At 44.8% G+C, this 24,104-nt stretch overlaps 1 protein-coding gene across 1 annotated transcript; it reads left to right on the top strand.

The window, feature by feature from the left end:
* Positions 1–1,646: 1,646 nt before the first annotated feature.
* On the top strand, positions 1,647–20,636 carry FAM83D (family with sequence similarity 83 member D). Its single transcript, XM_077335421.1, has 4 exons — positions 1,647–2,169; positions 14,454–14,621; positions 16,077–16,201; positions 19,000–20,636. The coding sequence occupies exons 1-4, from the start codon at positions 1,705–1,707 to the stop codon at positions 20,018–20,020; spliced, it is 1,779 nt and encodes a 592-aa protein (XP_077191536.1). The 5' UTR covers positions 1,647–1,704; the 3' UTR covers positions 20,021–20,636.
* The last annotated feature ends 3,468 nt before the right edge of the window (positions 20,637–24,104 follow it).

Raw genomic sequence — 24,104 nt, forward strand, 5'->3', positions numbered from 1 at the left:
TTCCTGTAATTTTGTTTACTTTCAGTTTTCCTTTGCTTTCCAGGAGACATATGAGTTTGGTCCTACATTCTTACAGGTTCCTCTTTGGATCACCATGGATGGTAGTAGCCTTGTCAGACCTCACCTACAAAAATCACTGCACATTGCTTGTTGGGGGGGGGGGCATTTACCAACTTAGCCTGATCCTCAGACAGAAGCCCAATATGTGATGTCTAACTTTAGTTCTCTATCTGCAATACCAAGTTGTTGCTTTCAGAGATTCTGTTGTGAGATTTTAACACACTCCACTTTCCTGAGAGTCAAATGTTAGAGTGGTTACACCACAGGACTAAGACGAGGGTGACCCAGGACTGAATCCCCTTTTCCCATGGAACTTACTGGGTGACCTTGGGCTAGTGACACTGAGTTTAATGATCTTCACAGGGTTGTTGGAGGAGAGGAAGACACAAGCCCCCTGCCTGAGCAAGGAGGTAGGGTGCAAATACACTAACATAAATAATATCCCTGCCTCACCATGGGACGATCCCAAATTATACACCAGCCAGGAGACTACAAGCTATTTTGTGCCGATTCTCCCACACAAAGTCTATTTGTGTGTGACAGCCTGCCAAGTGGATGCCCTCTTCCTCCAAATGTGTAGCAAAGACGGGAATGGGGGGCATGAGAGAGATGTTATGACTCACGACTGCTGGCAGAGTATAAATATGCACGAGAGGTTCGAAGCACCAGTCTGCTTAAAAGCGTGAAGAGAAAGAGCTTTGTGTCTAAATAGAGAAGAGAGTCCTGACTAACTGTTCTGTTGTCTGCCTTCCATCTGCGGTGCAGGCAGGCAGGCAGTCTCCAGAGAGCCAATCAGAACACTGGAGGAGACTATCTGAAAAACATCGGCAAGTTCCTAAGGCTTAATGCTGGGGTGGTCAAAGTGCGGCCCTCCAGATGTCCATAGACTACAATTCCCATGAGCCCCTGTCAGCATTGGCTGGCAGGGGCTCATGGGAATTGTAGTCTATGGACATCTGGAGGGCCGCACTTTGACTACCCCTGGCTTAAACTAACTGCTGTATACACATCTCCTCCGATGCCGTCCCCCCGCAGGAATCCTTCTTATACTCTTGCGTCCAGCAGTCTACAGATCTCGCCTATGGCAGCCCGACAAGTTCCAGTGGGTGGGCAGCCCTGAGGCTCTGAAGCAGTAGACCAGCACGAAAGCCTGTCCGCTACACGTGCAGGGAGATCCAAAGGCTGGGCAAAGGAACCCGAGCGCACCGGGACAAAACCCCAAGAGCTGTGAGCAAGGCAGGCGGCGGCGGCAGCGCTTCACGCCAAGAAGCCGCTCCGCGAGCCTGCCGTGATCTGCCGGGCTGGATCCAGCTGACGCGGCGGCTGCGCCTCTCGAGCAGGAGCAGCAGCGGCAGCATCCCCACCGCGCCCAGGCCCCGGGCCAGGGGGAGAGGAGCGCGCTGGAGGAGGGGGGGGGGCAGCCGGCCGGTTGGTTGGTCCCGCCCCGCTCCTCCTCCCGGCCCGCTGGATTGGAAAAAGAACTTCAAACTGGGCCAACCAGCGGGGCCTCCGGGCGCAGGGCGACGCCGGGCAGCCTATCGCAGCGAGCGGAGCGCACGCGAGTGGAAGTTCAAACGCCCTATAAAAAGTGCGCGTCTCCGTGCGAGGCTTATTCCCCGGGGAGCGCGCTCGGGCGGCGGGGCCATGGCGAACCTGTCCCAGTGCTTGGAGGACGCCCCTCTCCGCGGCTTCCACCTCTGGGAGCCCGGCCCGGCTCCAGCCTACAGCGAGGCGCAGCGCCTGGCGCTGGAGGTGCTCGTCGCCTCCGGCCTGCAAGCCTTCCGCGCTTTCTTGCGCCGCGAGAAGATGCGCGCCTTCCTCTCCGAGCCCGAGATCCACGCGATCCTGCAAGCCGTCGTGCCGCCGCCCGGCGCCGAGGAAGGCTCCGGCGAGTCGTCGCTGAACGGCTCCCTGGAGTGCTCGTCGCTCACTTACTTCCCGCTGCAGTCGGACGTGGAGCCGCCGGTGCTGGAGCTGGGCTGGCCGGCTTTCGTGAGCGGCTCTTACCGGGGACTCACCCGGGTGGAAACTTACTTCCAGCCCAGCTTCGGCGAGGTCATCTATCCGTGCAAGGAGGCGGTGCGCAAGTATATCCGCTCGGCCCGGGAGGTGAGTGGGGAGCCGCGAACTCCGGTTTTTCTTGGCTGGCGCTGAAATAGTAGCGACTGGCTTCGAAGTAAGCCTGTTGCGCTGTAAGTCGGTGATCTCTCTTGGCAAGGAGAATATCAGGTGCCTGATTCCATGATAAGGATCTGGTTGCATTTAGGCTCGGTGCAATCCTACGCAGAGTTACTCCCACTGAAATCCGCTTGTTAGACAGAAGGAAATCTGTGTGGGGCTGTGTTGCCCAGTTCTTGAAAGCTCCCTTTTAACTTTTCCACGAATAGGGCAGAATGCTGTGAAACGTGCTGTAGCCTCGGATGCATCTTGCTGGGGGAAAGGTAGGAAGAAGTCACTTAGTTGCAAATGGAATTGCCCCGCCTGCCATTGTATCTCACTTTCTAATATCTTTGATCTGCTGCCAGATACCAAAAGCAAAGGTCAGCTGATCAAAAGGCTTGGCCCCTAAATCACTAGGGCTGCAATTTGCATCCAAAATTACAAGGCTACCAGCTTGATAGGAACAGAAAGTTTTACTCAGCATTGGGATGCGCTGATGAAAAAGAAAACCCCTTTTGCTGGACTGTACTTAACAAAAAATAATTTTCTTCCATCTTCTTGTAATCAGTCAATGGGAGGGTCATTTTGAGTTGGGTTATGCTTGATGTCACCGATGGGCCTTTGTTTCAGTTGATCTTTCCCCAGGGCTCCCATAGTTCAGCTTAAGGAAACATTTTGACTCCTTCCCCAATAAGTGATCTGCTTTGTCCAAACTAGTCTGTGGTTTGCAAAGTCTAAGGCTTGTGAGTAAAGGTGACTTTTGATAATGGATTGTCTTCCTTTTTCATTGTAGTTGCTGCAACATACCTGTATGCTTTTTGAAGTCAAATATTTAGGTGCTGGTTATGGTATATTCAGCTTCAATTATAATGTTTAGTGTTCTTACCCAGTACTGGAAGCAAATTCCTAAAACTTCATTATACTACCTTGGGACATATACCTTTGAGTACCCTCAGACCTACTTCTGTTTCTATAAAATCTCACATTCAATGTATAATAAATAACTAAGCAATTCCATCACTTAAAAGAGAATCTGTGGGATAAAATACCCAGCAATAAGCAACCAAGCAACAGTCTGCTGTCCCAAGAACTTGATGGAAAAGGGACCAGTCAGGAGCCTGCATTGCTCCTTTTTGTCTCCACGCCTTCCAGCAGACACATCCCTCCTGCATATTCTGGGTCCAGATGCTTTTACACCATGGCTCCATCTGGTTCCTGAGAACATCTGGCTCCTATCTAATCTGCTGCTCCTAAAGCTTCCAGGCTCACCAGAAACGCAGGGCACATTTCTTCTTGTGTCTCAGCTCTGTTTCTTTAATTTGAAGATGGCTAAAGGCTTTCTCTCCCTATGCAATCAGTAGACCTCCTTCCTAGCAGCAGCCTAGTACTAAGCCCAAGTTTTATGACTGACCCTTCCCTGTAGCAATTAAGATGGCTCTGTGGCATCTCAGCTACTGAACCATCAGTGAGAGGAGGTTAGATGGCGTGATGACACATCCTTGCATGTATTAGAATTGCAGATTAAAGTTTACAGGTAATGAGTAACGCTCCACAGTCCTAGATAGCCTAAGTTAGTTGGAACTCATCAGGTTTCAGAAGGGAAGCATGGTCTGCCCTTGTTAGTATTTGGATGGGAGACTACCAGGGAAAAGCCCAGAGTTGTTATGCAGGGACAGGTAATGGCAAATCACCTAATTAGTCTCTTGCCTTGAAAATCCCATGGGGTCTCAGTAAGCTGCCTGTAACTTGATGTCACTTTCCGCCAGTAATATTGACCTACCTCATACAATGACATTACCCTTGGCATGGGACTCGGTGAGGTTCTCATTTATTTTAAATTGCCGAGTGGTACTAGTGTTAGAGAATATCAAAGCAGGGGGACCAGGTGTTTTGTGTAAAGCTGATAATTACGTGATTTCTCATCACGGATCTCCTCATGATCGATGTCTATAGGAAGGCCGCTAAGTAAATGAATGCTTTGGATCCTACAGAAACATCAATATCCTTGCTTTCTTAATAACCAGAAAAGTAGAAGAGCAATATAGAAGACGCCTCCCTTCTTACTCCTGGAGTTCTGCTGCCCTAAGCATGTTTACCCAGAAATACCCCCTGAGTTCAGTAGGACTTGCTCTCTAGTAAGTATGCTTAGGATTACAGCCTCAATCTATAATGTAGGGAAAGGGAATGCGAATCTGAGAACCATTTTTTAACATAGTGATTGTTGCATAGTTCAAATGCTATTGGCTGATGTGACCCTGCTCACAACACTTTGTGGTGGCAGCAGTCACCGCCAAGTGTCCTGTATGCAAGATGTTTCAAATTCTAGTCCTTGTTACGCACCAGGGTGTGTTTCTTTTGGTGATTCTGCTGTGTGAGATAGGCCACTAAGCAGTGCTCCCAGCTGACTGCCTCTTATGTACTGGAGATGTAAAGCTTGAATACAAATGGATGGATTTGGTCAGTTTCCTGTACAATCTCCCTCCACTGATATTCCTGAAGCAGGGGTTCTCAACCTTCATAATGCCGTGACCCTTTAATACAGTTCCTCATGTTGTGGTGATCCCCCAACCATAAAACTATGCAAGTGTTCTTTGACCAAAATTAAACCAAAACTGATCAATTGTGTGAAGATCCATTGTTCATGATTATATATAAATAGTTTCCCCCCCTTTTTTCTGGGGTTTCTTAGTTCAGTTCTGCATCTTGTCCCACCATGCTGATCTCGCTGTTTTCTGCTGCTCCAGACAGGCAAACGTTTTATCTCAATCTACCCCGCAAGACTGTTGTGTGGATGGTCTTCCCCTCCCCCCGCAAGACTGTTGTGTGGATGGCCCCCCCAGGCCAAGCTGGTTGCCCTGTGAAAGGGTAATTTGAACCCCAAAAGGGTCCCAACCCCCAGGTTGGGAACCACTGTCCTAAAGGGTCCACTGATTCACAGGGCACACGAGAGGGCACAGAGTATTGCAGTGGGGAGGCTAGAGGCAAGAAAGCGGTGCTAGTGCTCATCTAGACTAGACTCAAGATTAATATTTAGCATGTCTCTTCCTCCACACACAAATGTAACTCTTAGTGAGAGGTTAAGTTTTGGGTGCTCCTGGCCCTTAAGGTACCAGCCCTTGACATTTGACATTTGCTGATTTCTGTCATCTCCCCCCCCCCCCCAAAAAAAAAAAATCCTGACTTCTCCAGTAGTAGTGATGGTCTTTGCAGCACCTAGAAACTGAACTGAACCAGAGGGCAAAACAGCGATGGCTTGAAAGTCTGACATACGCAGTGATTACTTAAGATGTTATTAGATTTGGTTAGGTGTTGGTCAAGTGATCTACTAGAACATCCGCGAAGGTACTTTAATAATCAGTGAGTTGCATTGTTATGCTAATCTCAAAACCAAAGTGGTTAACTGTTATTATGAATCTCAACTTTTAAAATATTGTAATGTATTATGATACCTAGCTGTGTTGAACAACAGTATAATAAATGGGAGCCATTCAGAGAACCATTCTCTGGCTCTTGCTGGATGGACACTAACAAGCGGCATAAAGGGAAACAAAAAAAAACTTGAAATACAGACGAGAACCGAAAATGTTCGGGACAAAATCAATTTTAGACAAAATATGAACAGTTAATTATAACAGATCAAATGTTTTAAAACCATAAAAGAGTATCTGCTTGGCACCTGTAAAGCATTTAAGTGCATGTGCTATAATGCCAAAAAGTTTAGATCACGACCTAACACATCTCAATCTAACAGTGCTTCATCAGAGATCAGTTGTACAGATGTAAATAATGGTATTTTTACAATTTTCCACGGGCTGTGTGTGAAAAGAGCTTGCGGGTAACAGAAATATGAAATTAGTGCTGCTGTTATCTGTGTTCAGTTGCACAAATTCTATGTTATTTGTTTGCTTATACTTATTTGCTTATTTGGTCTGTTATGGCTAGTTCTGGGCCTGCAAGGTGAGCAGGCAGAGCATTCTCTAATAGGGATCTCATCCTTGCTGTGGAATACTTCATGATAATTTCTTAGATGCTATTTAATATTTGTGGAATGTTGAATGCTCTGCACACTCGTTTCTCTGTGTGAAACCTGCAAACATCTACAAGTCGATGGACTTACGGGGGATGCACATCATTTGTGGTAGCAAAATCCCTTGAGTTCTGTAGTATGTCTTGAGACTGGCAAATTGCTTTTAACCAGCAAGTTTAACTGAGATTCCACTGCCTCTATTAGACTGAAACAGATGGGGTCTACATATTTGATTATTTAAGCTGCTCAAGTCTGTGCTTAAACAGTTCAGCGCTGGTGGGGTGGTAGCCTAAAATGATCTTGAGGGACGCTTCCTTTTCTCTGCTGGAACATCAAACCCATCCCCATAAAGAAAACGCAAGCAAGCAATAAAATGAATATTCTTAACCATTTTATGATGCCCTCAATGGATTGAGGTTGAATGCTAAGTGTTTTCTTTAGCACATGATTGCTGTGCTAATTTTATATGCTGCATAAGTGACTGTAAGACATGATGCAGTGATTAGTGTCAAACTAGGAATTGGAAGAGCCAAGTTTGAAATTGCCAGCCTGCTAGGGAAGCTTGCAGGGGAACTTGGGACATGTACACACACTCCACCAAACCTCCTTTGCAAGGAGAAAATACTGTTGGCCACTTGGGTGCCCTTTGGGGTCGGGGTGGAGTATAAATAATAAATTAAGGGGAACAAATCTGTGAATTGCACTTAATTGATATTTCTATTCCACCTGTCACCAAAGCGTTCAGGATGTAATAAATGGTTATTCCCTGTTCATTGAGTTTCACATGATAGGGGGAGCTTGAAACCAAATATTCTACAGATCTTTGTCAACCATTTTACAACACTGCCTAGTATGTCACATGTTGGCTTTTAGGGACCAGGAGAAAGTTTATGGCTGAGTTCTGCAATGCTGGCTGCCAGCCTGGGCCCAGTTACACAGTATGGAAGTGGCAACTTTCACTTCCCTTTGTGCACCCTTCTGTACTTCCCCCTCCCCTTTTCTGGGTGGGCATTTACACAACTATGCTTCCCAACCATATTCTGCATGATTCTGCCTCTTCTGGGGCTTCTTGAAGCTGAAGAATGATTTAGGGGTTTCTCAACAGTAAATAAATTGAGAAAGGCTGCTTTAATTTCTGGATTTAAGTATGTGCAGATAGGAGCTTTGAAAATAAGATATATTGGTAACACTCTCTGTGTAGATGCACAAGCAGAATTTTACCTGCTCAGCAGAAGCTTTTAGAACAGTATACTTTGCCTGCTTCTGCATGTGGTGTAGAAGCATTTTAATTTGGCTGAATATAATGAGAGCTGACTGAACATTTTTTTAGAACCTAGAATACCTATTAATCTGTCTGAGACCTTGGTCTGGCAAGGTCAGTACTATGTACTTTGTCTAGCGGGGTGCCAAGAAGAGATTGTTTCTACTATGTGCACAGTCCTTTTAACTGGAGATGCTGAAGGTTAAATCCAGGACCTTGTGCATGAACTGTAGGCTATGATCAAATATGGCTCGCCAGTTTAGAAGCTTCTGCTTTTAGCCATGTCTGCTTTCAGCTTTAGCTTCTAGGATGAAGAGACAAATAAGATTGATAGATAGGCTTTTGAAATGTTGATATATATATGAATGTTAACTTACTCCTGTCACCAAAAGTTTTTGTAGGAATTGGTCTGCATTTTTTGTCCCTTTCAGATCTTAATAACTCCCCACCCCCATAGTATAGACCAGGGGTAGTCAAACTGTGACCCTCCAGATGTCCATGGACTACAATTCCTATGAGCCCCTGCCAACTGGCAGGGGCTCATGGGAATTGTAGTCCATGGACATCTGGAGGGCTGTAGTTTTACTACCCCTGGTATAGAGGTTATAGCTGTGGATTGTAATCAATCAGGAGAGACACTGACAGGCATCAATCTTTTGTGCTGATGGAGGAAGGAAGCAGTTTTGTCACCTTGCCTCTTCCTGACCCATGCAGATATTCCTATTGCATCCTAGGGATCAACTTTCCCTGGGTTAGAAATGGATTCTGGGTAATGAAAGGGAAAACCAAGAGGATCCATGATCTTGCACTGAGTCCAACCCTTGATTTCCACATCTTAAACAGTCCTTTTCCTCCTTTGCCTTCATAACTCTTGAAATGTGCTTTCTAAGAAAGAAAAGGGGTAAGAAGCCATGATGAGGTGGATGAAACTGCATGGTTTCGGTGATTCGTGTAAGGTCTCCAGTTCGATGACTTGCTATGGGTCAGTGCCCAACATTCTCCTGATGGGGTTGTACCATATATACGCCTTAGCAACTTCAATTGAAAACGTGATGTGTTGAATGATGGGCCAGAGAGCCATGCACGAATGGCTGTTCAGAGGTCATTCACGGTCCAGTCAGAGGGAAGGGTGTGCAAGCTATCAAACAAGGCATAATTAACGATTGAGTGACATGATACTAATCAAATAGTAACAGCTTACTTCTGCTTTGTGACAGCTGAGTCAATATTTTAGCTTTAATTTAGCCCTGGGACTTCTGTTCAGTGACTGTGCTGGATGAAACACCCCAAAGCCACAAATTTGGAGCTTGACAATGGGCTTGCCTGCCACAGAGCTTTGAAAAACCTGTTGCTGCTTGTATTGTGTCACGTGAGCCAAAGATAAATGTAGATCTCTGACTAAGGTGACCAGTTGCAAAGAAGGTCATAGCTTCTGTTTTCCACTTTTGTAGTAGGTGAAGCTTCACCCATCTTTGAATGGACATGGGGGCATTTCCTTGTCTAGATACCTATTTAAGGAATAGAACAAAAGGGGCTTACAATGCAGAATCAGACCAGTGGTCCTTCTGTTCTCCAAAGTGGTCAGTAAGATACCATTGGAAAGCCCAAAAATGTCAGTCTTCTGATGCTGCCTGCTTCCCAGCACCTGCCCATTGGGGTCATCCTGCCTCAGAACATGGTGGCCCTATTTGATAACCATTGTGAATAGCTGCTGGTAGAGCTCTCCTCCATAAAACTTTCCACCAGCCTCTTGTTTTTCACAGTGGCTTCCAAGCAAAGTTCAGATTGTCACCTTGTTGTTGCACATAACAAATGGTGTTCGGGGGAACATTGCTTCTGTGTGTGGCAGATGTCCTCTAAGTCATCCTAGCTTTGTGACCAAGCTACTCCTTGATGTAGTTCTTAGCTGCTATCCTACCAAAGCTGCCCGCTATTTTTAGCAGTGGGAAACGAACCTAATACAAGCAGATAGTAAGTTGCATTGGCTTTCTAGTATTGCATAGACTACAGTAAAACTTCAAAGCCAATAAAGCTTAAAAATACTTCAGGAATTACTTTACCTGAAACTCTTGCTACCTTGATTGAAATCAGTAGCTGTACATGATGTAAAAGTCAACCTTTATTTGGAAAATGAGAACCTGTAGCCCTTAATCCAAAATAATTAGCAGCTAGACTTGTGCTTCGCTACAACTCATCTCCTCACTGCATAAACACTTGCAAAAACTAAGTGAAACAGTAAAAGATGTGTGGATGTTCTTGGAATGGAACATTTGGGAGTTAGTTGGGTAGAGGGGAGTGGTTGCATTGCGAAACACTTGAGACCACGTGACCTCACGATAAGCAATAAAATATGATGACTGCTAGTTTTAACTGGCTGACAAGGACTTCCTCAATGCAGCCTCACCCTTCTAAACCCATTGACTTCAATGGACTTAGAAGGGTGTAACAGGATTGTGTGGCCTTGTGAATGTCTAATTATCTAGGGGCAGCGCCACTGGGTATGAATCCCCTCTGTATGTAACAAAATGGCAGATAACGAGTTCTTCAGTGGCTGCCAGTAAACTGGGAAGAAACATAAATTTTAAAAATATATATAATAGAGCCACAATAGAGCAGTATGGCAGCAGACATGCAGTCTGAGGCTCTGCCCATGAGGCTGAGAGTTCGATCCCAGCAGCCAGCTCAAGGTTGACTCAGCCTTCCATCCTTCCGAGGTCGGTAAAATGAGTACCCAGCTTGCTGCTGGGGGGTAAAACGGTAATGACTGGGGAAGGCAAACCACCCCGTATTGAGTCTGCCATGAAAACGCTAGAGGGTGTCACCCCAAGGGTCAGACATGACCCGGTGCTTGCACCGGGGATACCTTTACCTTTATATTACAATAAACTAGATCTGGTGAGTATAAAAATGGTGGCATTTCCGGGTTTTGCATTCCACCTAAGTACAAGGTATCCGATGATTGCAGTTGGCTACCAGTTACTCATTTCCTTGTGGCTATCTATTGTGAATATGTGCAGAAATTCTTTACCTGAGAGTTGGCAAAGGTAGCCTGTATAGATAAACAGATCATTAAAAAAATTAATTTGGAAATGTGAATTTGGAATTCAGTCTTCAAATTGGGTGGCCTTGAAATACTTCAGTTCTTGATTGGTACATGGGAAAGCTCCTCTACCAAACAGGATGGCTTGCAAACATTTGAAAGCATTACCTAAACATCAAGGGGCGTGTGTATGTGTATGAAAGTAAAGCAGGCCTAAATGAGTTTTGGGTTACTGCAGGGCACTTATGTAAGGAAAGGGATAAATTCCACCTACTTCATTCACTTTAAACACCATTCCTAATTATACATTGAATGGGTGGAGTAAAGAATCAACTTCAGTACCCCTATTTAACAATCCAAATCTTGGGCATGCAATTGCACCGTGAAGTTAAAGAGTGCAGCAGTGAGAACCTGGATCAGTCAGTTCTTATGAGAATTGGCAGTGGGTCAAGCTATACATTAGCATAGCATGCCTCACACACTTTGGAGTGCATAGTATAGTGTGTGTGTGTGTGTGTGTGTTCATAAGCCTGACATGTACTTCAGCAGTGTACCTGTAATACCTGTATAACCACTTATGGAAGTTTGACTTATTGGTGATACACTGAGCCCTTCTTTGTTGATGGCTTCATCATCTGTGGCTCAGTGGGAAAACTAGGTCCCCGGTGGAATTGTAAATACATCAGGCACAGTTCTAAGTTGATAGCAGAACCTTAACTGGAGGAGGAGGAGCTTAAAAGAACCTTCTGCAGAGGCCACAGTTGAGCACATAGTGTTGTCATATACAAGAGTCAAGGTCAGTATTGTCCCTTGGCATCTCTCCAGAGTCTTAGGCAGAGGTCTCTCACATCACCTATTGCCTGCCCCTTTTAACCAATGAGACCAGTAATAGCTTAGTAGCAGGCTGTTGCTGTGCATAATGGCTTGCTTTCTGTCTTCTGCATCTCCCGTTCAGAGCACCTTGGGCAGCAAGACTAAGAAAGGAATCTCTGAAAGCTACTCTTTGAGGCTAGGTGAGCCAAGAGTCTGAGCTGATAAGAGAATGGATCTTGCTCTTTTAAGGAATTAATATTGTAATTCTACAACCATTTAGAAGAAGCATTGCTTTTATACGCCGCTTTTCATTGCCCGAAGGAGTCTCAAAGCAGCTTACAATCGCCTTCCCTTCGTGTCCCCACAACACAGACACCCAGTGAGGTAGGTGAGATTGAGAGAGCTTCTGAAAAGAGCAGCACAGCACTATCAGGGATGCGACTAGCCCAAAATCACTCTGTTCGCTACATGTGGGGGAACAGGGAATCAAACCTCATTCGCCAGGTTAGAAGCCACCACTCTTAAGCACTGCACCATTTAATGTCAAATGCTAGCAGTGTACCATGGGCTCTGTAGAACAGCGAAATTAATGACATAGACTGGATGAAGGAGAAGAAACAACAAACTTGACAAGACAAAGGTTGTCTGGATTAGTGAAAAGGGCAGATGGACTTCAGATCTCTGCTAGCTTGGATGGGAAGATCCAAGGCAGCCTTGACAATCAAGGCAGGTTAACAGCTCAGGAATACTACTCGATGAAGAAGTCGCCTTGGAAAACCTTGTGGCTTAGAGTGTTTTTGCCCGGCTTTGGCTGGTGTAACACCTGTCCCTGCTCCTGGGTCCTTCAGATTCAGCCACAGTGATCCATGCACTCTACGCTTGACAGTTGTTGGAAGCTGCAACTAGACTGCTGATCAGAGCCAGCTTCTGGAAGCATAGGACCCTAATACTACAGCAAGTGCACTGGCTACTAATCCCTCTCCTTAGCCCAATTCAAGTTGTTGGCTTTAACCTTCAAAGTTCTGTGGGGTTTGGGACTGAGGTATCTGAAAGGTCATCTCCTCCTATATGTTCTTGCCCAGAAATTAAGGTCACAAGCAGAGGCCCTCCTGATTGTCCCATTAATCAAAGCAGGTGGTTTGATGGCACACGAGAGAGGACATTTTGGTAGCAATGCCACAATTATGGAACAGCCTTCCCAGGGTGATGTGCACCACAGTTACGTAACAATCTTCTCCCTTTTGATCTTCCTGTGGCAGATTTTTAGGATTGAAATTTGGTAATCTGTCTTGGAAACCTACTTGCAAGCAGGTGATCATTCCTGGTTTTATAGGCAGGATACCATTACAGGAGTAGAAAAATCTTGGTCGCTGTGTTGTCCTTTTGCTTAAGTGTGCAGTTATTCCAGTTTAAGCCCATCAATCTCACTTGGCTTAAACTAGACCAACAAGATGTCATAGTCCCATTGTATACGGCACTGATCAGACCACACCTGGAGTACTGTGTGCAGTTCTGGAGGCCTCACTTCAAGAAGGACATAGATAAAATTGAAAGAGTACAGAGGAGAGCGACGAAGATGATCTGGGGCCAAGGGACCAAGCCCTATGAAGATAGGTTGAGGGACTTGGGAATGTTCAGCCTGGAGAAAAGGAGGTTGAGAGGGGACATGATAGCCCTCTTTAAGTATTTGAAAGGTTGTTACTTGGAGGAGGGCAGGATGCTGTTTCTGTTGGCTGCAGAGGAGAGGACACGCAGTAATGGGTTTAAACTTCAGGTACAACGATATAGGCTAGATATCAGGACAAACATTTTCACAGTCAGAGTAGTTCAGCAGTGGAATAGGCTGCCTAAGGAGGTGGTGAGCTCCCCCTCACTGGTAGTCTTCAAGCAAAGGTTGGATACACACTTTTCTTGGATGCTTTAGGATGCTTAGGGCTGATCCTGCGTTGAGCAGGGGGTTGGACTTGATGGCCTGTATGGCCCCTTCCAACTCTATGATTCTAAGATTCTAACTCTGCCTAGGACTAGTATTTGATCTTGTAAAATGGCACATGGGCTTTCCAAGTGAGGCCTGTGGCCGACAGGTGCTCAGCCTTGAACCATCCTGATGTCGTGAAGGGAGCTTGGAAAGACTGCAGAGTGATTGTTACCTGTAGATCTGTCGTGGCACTGAAATGAGGTTAGTAGCAGAAGGCCTTGAAACAAGGGAAACTGCAGGGATGCATCAAGGCCTCTAGTCTACAGCAACAGGATGAGGAATCTGCATGAGGTCATAACATGCAGCCTTGGTTATGGCAAAAGAAGCCTATCACCATTTTAACACCCTCTCCCCCCTCCAACCTAGAATGAATTTGAGCAACTCCTGTCCTGCTTGAAAGTTGACTACAGTGACTCCTGAGTGGATTGTACAGAAGTGATGCTTTAAGGGCAGTCTGCAGTTAAAAGAGCTGTATATACATGAACACGTGGCCAATTGTTTTGAATGCTATCTACTGTTCATTGGAAGTGTTCAAAAGCAAGGGGGAAATTGCATGATGGATGCATAAAGTGCTTCTGATGCGTACGCCACATTGTGTCCAAACTGCACTACACAAAGATCAAGTGAATGTTGACCAGTTTTGAGGAAGGTGAAGGGTGTGACCCTAGCAAATAAATGAGATTTTGCAAGATTGTGGAAGAAAAATAACAGGTGATATAGGGGACTGCCTATCCCCCCCCTCCCCAGCCCTCTGTATTAAACTCAAATTTCCTGTAGATCTAAAACACTCACATGCAAAAGTTTGCAGCCAGGCTGTGTTTCTGAGGGGTCAAGGTTACACCACTCACCTATTTCTGGTGTAATGGAATTTTTACACAAAGTAGTATGATATATACACATACATGCTCAGTATAGAACATGATGGACATACATGTGTGTGCTTTAATAGCGGAGGACTGGCAATGGATTTGGACAGATTCAAGTGGGTAGCTGTGTAGCTATTCAAGTAGCTATACTTGCTGTTACAATTTTGGGGAAATTGTTTTACTTTGGTACAAAAACAATACCTTTTATAAAATAAGCTTCAGTATGTTTATTCTGTTTTACCTCGCAGGTCATTGCTATTGTTATGGATTCCTTCACGGATATGGACATTTTCTATGAACTCCACGATGCCTGTCGAAAGAGGCTGGTTCCTGTTTATATCCTTTTGGATCAGGCCTTTCTTGGTCACTTCATGGAAATGTGCAAACATCTCGAATTTTCTCCTGAACAGGAATATGTAAGTTAAGGGATATCTCTATTTGATTAGTCCTTCGACTAATTGGAGGTGGGCCCCGAAGGACGCCTTCTGCCCCCCCCCCGGCCCTTTACTTCATCCCCCCCAGCCCTTTACAACACACTTCATTGTTGTGGCGTGTCTGTATCTTATTTTGAAGGGATGTTTAAACATTACCATAGCGATCAGAGAGCGTTAGGGCAGTGGTTGAGAGTAGAGGAGTAAACTACCCCCCCCCCCACCGGGCCGCAGTAAAAGGCATTGAGTGGTCCCTGGCGTTGAGTGGTCCCCGGGGATAAAAAGGTTGGGGACCACCTAGGTCACCTCATACCAGGTTATGGGTTTTTTCTCCATTTTCCTTTGTGGTCTCTGCATATAATATGTAATTGTACAGACTTAATAGACCTTTCTAGAGCTTTGGGAGAATCGTTTCCATTCCTTTGGCTAGTGTTTTAATTAATTAATCAATTAGATTTATTACTCACCACTCCCAGATGGCCCGTGGCAGGTTACATGTGTCTGAATAAAACCCTGTAAAAAAACCATTAAAACCCCAGACATAAAACAACACAACTCATTAATCAAGAAGATAAAGATATGGGAAAAACTCAACTATTCCCATTCCCCCAATAAATCATCTCCTGGAGGGGCGGGTGGGATGAGGGACACAGATGGAATTCGCAAACCACCACTCATGCCACTCAATCTTGGAAGGGGGGCCATGTAGATCTTCCTAGCTGTACCGGCCTCAACCATAGACCTGGTGGAAGAGCTCAATTATACTTTAGGGTCCCTACTTTACTTTATGCGGATAATGCTGTTATCACATACAAGAACTGGCTAGTGAGGAATTTGAAGCGCTAGATTATGGCTAGAAGATGGTGTTAGCAGAACATTTTGGTGGTATCTTGCATCTATATGCTCTTCCATGTAAGAGCTTCTTAATTTCCCATATGTGAGCCTGCACCTAGGTCACAGAAGAGAAAATTGAACAGTACTTTCCTGCTTTGCTTTTTTGTTTTAATCCATGTAACTAGTATGCAGCAAAGTATTAGTTTCTGTGAAGTGGCACAAATAATTTCCTTTAGGCTATAAATGTAGGAATTCCATGGGAAGGCCTGGCAAGTCATCCATAAGATGTTTCAGGAAGAGACTTAAGTGAACTGAAAGATTTCTTAAATAATATTCATTGGTGTCCACTAAATTCTTCCGTCATCTGGGCGTGTACAGTCAACAACATTGGTTTACTAAGTCAAAACCAATCATGGCCTATATAATGCAGTTTGTCTACTGATGATCTAGACCTATAACTATTGGGATGCTGATACTGGAGCCGAAAAACTGAAAGAAGGAAGGGCTGTAAAGATCCCAAATGAAAATAGGCTTGTACCAGCCAGCAGTCTTGTTTATAGCATTTCCTTGTTCACTTGTCTAAAATGTCTCCCATTCTGCAAACAGCTAATGAGAGTCCGAACTATTGCTGGGAATACCTATTATGCAAGATCAGGAGCGAAAATAATTGGGAGTGTCCATGAGAAGTTCATGCTAATTGATGGCATCAAAGTAACTACAGGCTCCTACAGGTAAGTAATATGATGCCTTTTGTACTACATACAATTCTGTGTTAAACACTGTGAGAACTATTCCTGCAGTGCTATCGTAAACAGAGTTATGCCCTTCTGAGTCCGTTTTCCGAGAGGGGTGTAACTTTGTGCGGATGATGCTATTGTATGCCTGAAATCAGCTATAAACTCAGCAGTTCATCCTGGAAACTGACCATCTATCTTGGCCCTTTTTTACCCATTTTAAAATGATGGTATACCTTATGGCCTAAATAAACTAGATACATTTCTCTGCATGGAAGGAAGTTGTGTCTGTTTGGTAATACTGGAGTTCACTCAGCTATGAAATGCTACAGACCCTCAAGGGAGGCAGTGTGGTTGGAAAAGTGAAAGCAATCTTGTACACTCATTGAATGGGCTCTTATAAATGCCTCTACCACAATGGGATACAGTCCAGTGACAGCACTACATGCAAATGATTGCCAGTCAAGACACAGCACACAGCTTATAGGGCTTTCGCCACAAATGGTATAAAACAAACCGTCTTCTTCATCTAGAGAATGATCCAGAGCTAGGTTACAAGTTCCAGAAGTTGTACCCCATCTCTCTCTATAATGGGGATTCAGATGGCTTACACCAGGGGTAGTCAAACTGCGGCCCTCCAGATGTCCATGGACTGTAATTCCCATGTCCATGGACTGCATTTGCTGGCAGGGGCTCATGGGAATTGTAGTCCATGGACATCTGGAGGGCCGCAGTTTGACTACCCCTGGCTTTATGCCATTCTATCCTTCGTTTTATCCTCACAACACCTCTGTGAGGTAGGTTAGGTTGAATGCATGTGACTGGCCTAGCAAGCTTCCATGGTAGGGTGGAGATTCACCCCTTTGTTTGACCTAGGATCTGGGAAAAGCAGCAATCGCTACTTCATGCTGGTGGGATTATTCTGGTTTCTGTCTCTGTTTGACCCCTTCCTCCATTTTTTACTTGAACCATGCTCTCTGGTACCAGACTGTTAGCTAATTGATCCAGCTCAGCAGTAGAACCTAGCATGCAGAAGGTCCCAAGTTCAATCCCAGGCATTGTAAAAGCACCAGACAATAAATTAGATGAAAGAAGTCTACCTGCCAGTCTGAGTAGATAATAGTGACCTTGATGGACCAATGCCCTGACTGCCTATGCTGCAGCTTCATGGGGTTGTTTGGGGCAGTACTAAGGAACATACACGTTCTAGCATAGGGAGCTAGCATGTTGTAATGGTAAAGAGTAGTGGCCTCTAATATTACACCAGGAGAAGTCAAACTGCGGCCCTCCAGATGTCCATGGACAACAATTCTTATCAGCCCCTGCCTACATTTGCATAGGAATTGCAGTCCATAGACATCTGGAGGGCCACAGTTTGCCTACCTGTGTTCTAACATATTGCATGGGTTTACTGATACAGAAGAAACTCCCTTGTTTTGCAGCTTTTCACATAGCAAACGTTTGTTGATCATTGGATTAGAAAAGCTTGGGTTCCTATGCTTTTAAATGGGCTGATGCCAAGTAATTACCTGTGTAAGACTAATGCACTAGAGGAAATCTTGATAAACCTTTATAGCAGTTGCAACTGTTTCTCCATCCCTGGAGTCAGTTGTTCTACACAGGCTGGTAAATAGGGTGGGTGTGGATTTAAGAGTTCAGGCCACAGTTAGACTTATTACATGTTCCTGGCTGAGTCATTCTCTCAGCCTATTCTCTTGGCTGTAGTTCATTGCCTGCAAAATGGGAAGGACAGCTATCTGCTTTGCAGGGTAGTGAATAAGGTATCTCAGAACCCTATTTATTTTTATTGGTTAATTTTTATATCCTGCTCTTCTTTCTTGAGAACGGAGGCCCCAAACAGTTTACAAAACAGAACCATAGAATAATAGAGTTGGAATGGACCTCATGGGTCATCTAGTCCAACCCCCTGCACTATGCAGGACACTCACAACCCTATCGATCATCCACTGTAACCTGCCACCCCTTGAGCCTTCACAGAATCAGCCTTTCAGTCAGATGGCTATCTAGCCTCTGTTTAAAAATTTCCAAAGATGGAGAACCCACCACCTCCCGGGGAAGCCTGTTCTACTGAGAAACTGTCAGGAACTTCTTCCAGCTGTTTAGATGGAATTTCTTTTGAATTAATTTCATCCCATTCGTTCTGGTCTATCCCTCTGGGGCAAGAGAGAACAATTCTGCTCCATCCTCCATATGGCAGCCTTTTAAATACTTGAAGATGGTTATCAGATCCCCTCTCAGTCGTCTCCTCTCTAGACTAAACAGACTATGCTCCCCCAGTCTTTCTTCATACGTCTTGGTCTCCAAACCCCTTACCATCTTTGTTGCCCTCCTCTGGACACATTCTAGTTTGTCAACATCCCTCTTCAATTGGGGTGACCAAAACCGAACACAGTACTCCGAGTGAGGCCAAACCAGAGCAGAGTAAATAAGTACATGTAGAAGTACATAGAACGTTAGCTTAAAAGCCACAGCATTTTAAAACACCAACGTAACAGTGAAGCAATCATTAATCCATAGAGAATTTGGAAGCTCTCCAAAGTTGTGGTGTCTTGCAGCATCTTCTAAAAGGAGTCTGTCCTTGCCATCTTCGATCATGTGTTACAGGGGTGGCCAAACTGTGCCTCTCCAGGTGTCCATGGACTACAATTACCATGGCAAGTGTAGTCCATGGACACCTGGGGAGCCACAGTTTGGCCACCCCCCCAAAGTTAACAGTTATGGATAATGCTCTGCTTTATCATAGCATAACATTCTTATTTCCTTTCACTTGGTAGCTTCACGTGGACTGATGGAAAGCTGAACAGCAGTAACCTGTTGGTGCTCTCGGGCCAAGTGGTCGAACATTTCGATCTGGAGTTCCGAATCCTTTACGCACAGTCAAAACCTATTAATGCAAAGCTGCCATCCAGCTTTCACGACAGTGGTGCTCTTGATCACCTGACCAACAGGACAACACCATGTAGAGACTTCACTGTGGGTAACCTACTGAGAGCAGAATTTGCTAGGCTCTCAAGCTCTCCCAAAAAGCTTGAGCGAGAAGTCGCTAAAGGAGGCAGGGTGAGCGCTAAACGACCACACCTTAGTGGTTCTTCTGCTGAAGATGAGGAGTGCGTTTTGAATGGTCCTGAAACTAGAGACAGAAAAAGCCAATCAACACAGACGGAACCCTGTGAGAAGCCCACAATGACTTTATCTACCTCTGCCACACAAACCAGTGTTTCGGTGGCAACTGCAGGCACCCAAACGACAACTCGATCAAGAATGGCAGGTACTCAGACAGTAGTTATGGTGAAGACAGTGACAACACAGACTGGTACCAGTGAAGCGAAAGAAGTGTCCCAGGATCAGAGGGTACCCAATCAAAAAGTGCCTGTTCAGAGGACACCCCCTAAAGACGCATCTCCTGTTTATAGGAAGCCCACTTGTTCTAAAGAAGCATCTCCTGTTTACAGGAAGTCCACCTCCACTTCTTCCAGCGCAAGGTCTCTTTCTTCCTTGTCCTCCCAGTGTTCCCGAGCAAGTTCCGTTGGCTCACTAACATCTCTTAGGTCCCTGGACTATCCTTGCAGCCACCGAGCAGATTACTTCCACAAGCTAAACAAGGAAAGGGAATTCCACTACTCCGTCATCCGGGCCAAGCTTAACCACATGGTTTCCATGCTGTCTAGAAGGGGAAATGTGCCCGAAAACTACTGCCGACCAATGAGATGCAATGTGAAACCTAGACGACAGATCAGCACCAGTCTAATAAACCTCAGGGATTTTGCACTGTATTCGTCAAATGACTGCTTCTAAGCTTGTGAGCGCTGGTACGCCCACAGCTGCTTCAGTCACCGAACATTTTGGGCACTTCTGAGAATCTGGATTGGCATTTTGAATAATCACGTGCATGGCAAGGCGGGCCCATGGCTTGTGATACTAATCTCATGCCGTAGGGAACAAAGAGGTTTCTGTACAGTTTCTGCTTTGCGTGCACCAATCCTAAGAACTGCATTTTCTTTACTCTTAAGTAAATTTAATTCTGTAGTCTTGTACATTTTTTAAAACACAGAAGCTATCCTTGTCTTCAGGTGCTATGTCTAGTTGAGTCGATGCTTGTCAATGCACTGAAAAACTGGTAATATTTTATACAAATTAAAATCCTACAAGTGCCTCCTGTTTGTGTCTCCCCATATTTAGGCATCCTAAAATGAATTTTAACTGAAAGTGCAACTTGTACTGTAATAGGCAGAATATAAGGAGACATCTACGAAAAGGTGCCATTCATAGTACTTTCAACATTGGGGACAGAGTATTAAAAATGTGATGGTTTCTCAAGTTCTGTTGGTTTTTTATTGTCTGTTTCTTACAGTTGTGTACCTTGTGTTAAAATCTGCTTAACTTTGAAAATAAAGAATTAGTCAAAAACGTTGACGGTGCTTTGAGGCTTTTGTACATGATTCAAATTTGGATTGCTTATTTTAGGGGGGCTCTTTTAAGGGATGATCTGATTCATGTATACATTAATTGCTCTCAAGTGGCAACTGGTTTATGGAGGTCTGAGCCAGGGGCTTTCAAGGGCAAATTATCTGTGCTGCCGAAGAGAGCAAATAAGAAATGGAGGTGGTTCCTAATTGCATTATTGTGCAAAGTCTTCCTTGCTGGTCTTTCATCCAAGTACCAACCCTGCTTAGCTTCTGAGATGTGGTTTATACCATGTCACCTTCCTTCTCAGTCTGTATGTACATGGGAGCAAGCATTCCTTAATTCTCCAAGAGAACTTGCCAAAAGATCATCCTTAAAACCAGCAGAAGTCAGAATTAGGCAAACAGGTCTGTAGTGTGTGAATGTTTCTGAAAACATTACACAGCCATGAAGTTATTTCCCCAGATTAGCTAAAAGTTTTAAACATACTTTTGAAAATCTAAGGACTAAGATTCTTCTTGTAGTGACACGAAAGATACAGAAAGCTGAATCCGGGAAAAGCCCTACATTCCACTTGAGATTTTGTTCCTTTGGAGTTACATATGTTGCAAATAAGGGTGATTAAGGGGTTGGCGATGAAGTCTTATGAAGAAAGGTTGCAAGAATTACAGAATGTTCACCCAGGAGAAGGTTTGTGTGTGTGTGTGGGGGGGGGTTAGAAGTAGAGTTAGTTTTTATACCCCACTTCTCACTAGGAATCTCACCAAAGGAGTCTCAAAGTGACATATCTTTCTTCCCTACGCCCCACAACAGACACCCTGTGAGGTGGAGCTGAGAGAGCTCTGACAGGTCTGCTCTGAGGACAGTACTACCAGGACTGTGATGGGCCCAAGGTCACCCAGCTGGCTGCATGTGGAGGAACTGGGACTCAAATCTGGCTCTCCAGATTAGAAACTGCCACTCTTGAGCCAAGTTAGCAACACTTTTTAAGTATTTGAAGGAGTAATTCAGCAGATAGTAGAGCACTGTCTCAAGTAGATAGTAGAGGATAGAATGCTCAATTGATTTAGCTTATAGGTGAGAAAACATTGGGATAAACTTTATGAGGCATTTCAGTGGCAGAATCAGCTGCCTGAGGTCTGTTATGGATTTGGATGTGCTTAAGCAGAGATTGGATACTTATTTGTCAGGGATGCTTTGGGAGCAGTTGAGATATATGGTCTTTAGGCTCCTTTCAACTTTTTAGTTCTTTGAACTTCACTTTGAAATGTGTCTGCTTTCTAGCATGCTAATATGTCACACAACACAGCCCAATGAAGAATAAACTGGAATTTTCTGATAGCTTAATCTGTGAAGTCTCAGAGCCAAAATAAATGTTGTCTTGCAATCTTCCAAAATATAGTTTTGCAGGTGTTATACTTTTCCCATCCAAGATGGTTCCCCATAGGTGGGAATGCTCATGCCTTAACTGAAGTCACAAACTGAGTAGGCTTACATTGGAGTTCTGCAACCCATTTGACCCCCCAGATTTCCAAACTGAAAAGGACATCTTTGTGACAATGTGGCAACTGAAGTTCAATGCTAATAAGTGGGACAAAAACTAGGGTCTGAATGTTTTGAGACAGAGGGGAAAGTTTCTTGGGGTTATTGTGGACAGTTCAATGAAAGTGTCAACCCAGTATGCATTTGGAATGCTGTGTACAGTTCTGGACCCTGTGTCTTAAAGACATTACAGATCTGGAAACAGTACAGAGGAGGGCAACTGATTAGCACCTTCCGTATGAGGAGTCTGGGACTTTTCAATTTAGAAAAGGCAACGAAAGAGGGACATGATAGAAGTTTATAAAATGGTTCAAGGAATGGAAAGAGCTGACAAAAATTGTCTCCCTCTCAAAATACTAGCTCAAGGGCATCCAGTGAAGCTGATGGGCAGTAGGGTCAGGACGGAGGAAAAGACTGCTTTTATACAGTGATTAAAGTGTAGAATTTGCTGCCAGAGGATGAAGTGATGACCACAGCATTAAAAATCCAAATAATCAGCTTTAAAGTGGAATTAGATTCATAGAAGATAAGTCTTATCAATAGCCACTATGGAGGAGGGGAACCTCCACATTCAGATGCATTGAACCTCTGAATCCTTGAGTCAGGAAACAACATCAGGTGAGGGTCTCAGCCTCTGAGCCTTGTTGGCTTTGCAGAGGAACTGGTTGGCCATTGTGAACTAGGTGGATCCAGCAGGGCTCTTATGTTTTGCCAGGCTGTACAAAGCATTGTGCCCCCCCCCCCTGATGAGAACTCTGAAAGATCCACTGTAAAGCTATGAACATGTTCAGCTTTTGCTTAGAAGAAAAAGCTCATTTGTTTAGAAGAATGATAACAATTTTGAACTAGCCTATCATGTTGATATTGTGTTCTTGTAACTATTCAATTTGTAAAAAGTTTGTGTGTGTATACATATAGATACCAGTATTTATCACTGAGAGCAAACGCTGGCAGGGGCTCATGCAAATTGTAGTCCATGGACATCTGGAGGGCCGCAGTTTGACTACCCCTGGTCGAGACTGTCTAAGATGTTCTAGACTCTGCTCTTTTTTATAGTCAATCCTCGTGGTTGAAAGAATACTGCCACCCACTCTAATTGGGAAAGTAAGATCTTGCAGAAGAAGGAATTGCAGTTGGCCTCTTTCACAGTAAAAGCTTGAGGTGTTTTGCATATCCAGGCAGCCAAACATATGAAATAAGCATATGAGTATATGAGTGCTCTGACACAGCTCTTCCATACAGGCAGTTGCCGTAGAATGCTCCTGTGGTTATGAATACACAGGCGTAAACAAACCCTGTGTCTTCTCAGATGCCTCATACAGTTATCTTGATGGCAGCTTTCTGTGCAGCAGGTAAGTGAAGCTGGAGATACCAGCAAGGGGCGGAGACTTTCTCCTGACTTGAGGAATGCTCATTGGAAGCCCTTTGAGTGTGTCATGTGCCCATGGTGCTTCCCAAGGCCCAGGCCTGCAAGTTAAGAAATGCCTTTGATGGTGAGAACCCTTTCTTGCTCAAGCTCTGCCTTGGAGCAGTGAGGGAAAGTGACTTGGCAGAAGAGTTGCGATATGTTCTTCTCCCCAACCTTCTGTTTCACAGCAGCATATTCTGACTCAGATCTTCTCCACCTTTGGCGGTCACCAAGAGGGAAGGTGCTTGGGGCTGTGATCCAGCAACAAGCCAAACCAAAGCAGGCAAAAGGATTTGAGTTTACTGCAGGCATATTGGGTTAGGCAGGAAGAGAAACACACAAGGAAACTGTGTCATCATTTCAGCCACTCGTTGATTGACCCTTCCTTGGGCCAGGATGGGAAACTTGGAGCTGCAGGGAAAGAGGCCAAGAAAGGAAGGCAGTTCTGGAGGGGTGCTTCAGTTGCCTTATTCTCCAGGTACAATGTTTTTAGTAGAGCAACGGATCAATGTAGAACAGGCTTTC

This window comes from Paroedura picta, chromosome 4, assembly GCF_049243985.1.
Source record: "Paroedura picta isolate Pp20150507F chromosome 4, Ppicta_v3.0, whole genome shotgun sequence".
Classification (NCBI taxonomy): Eukaryota; Metazoa; Chordata; class Lepidosauria; order Squamata; family Gekkonidae; genus Paroedura; species Paroedura picta.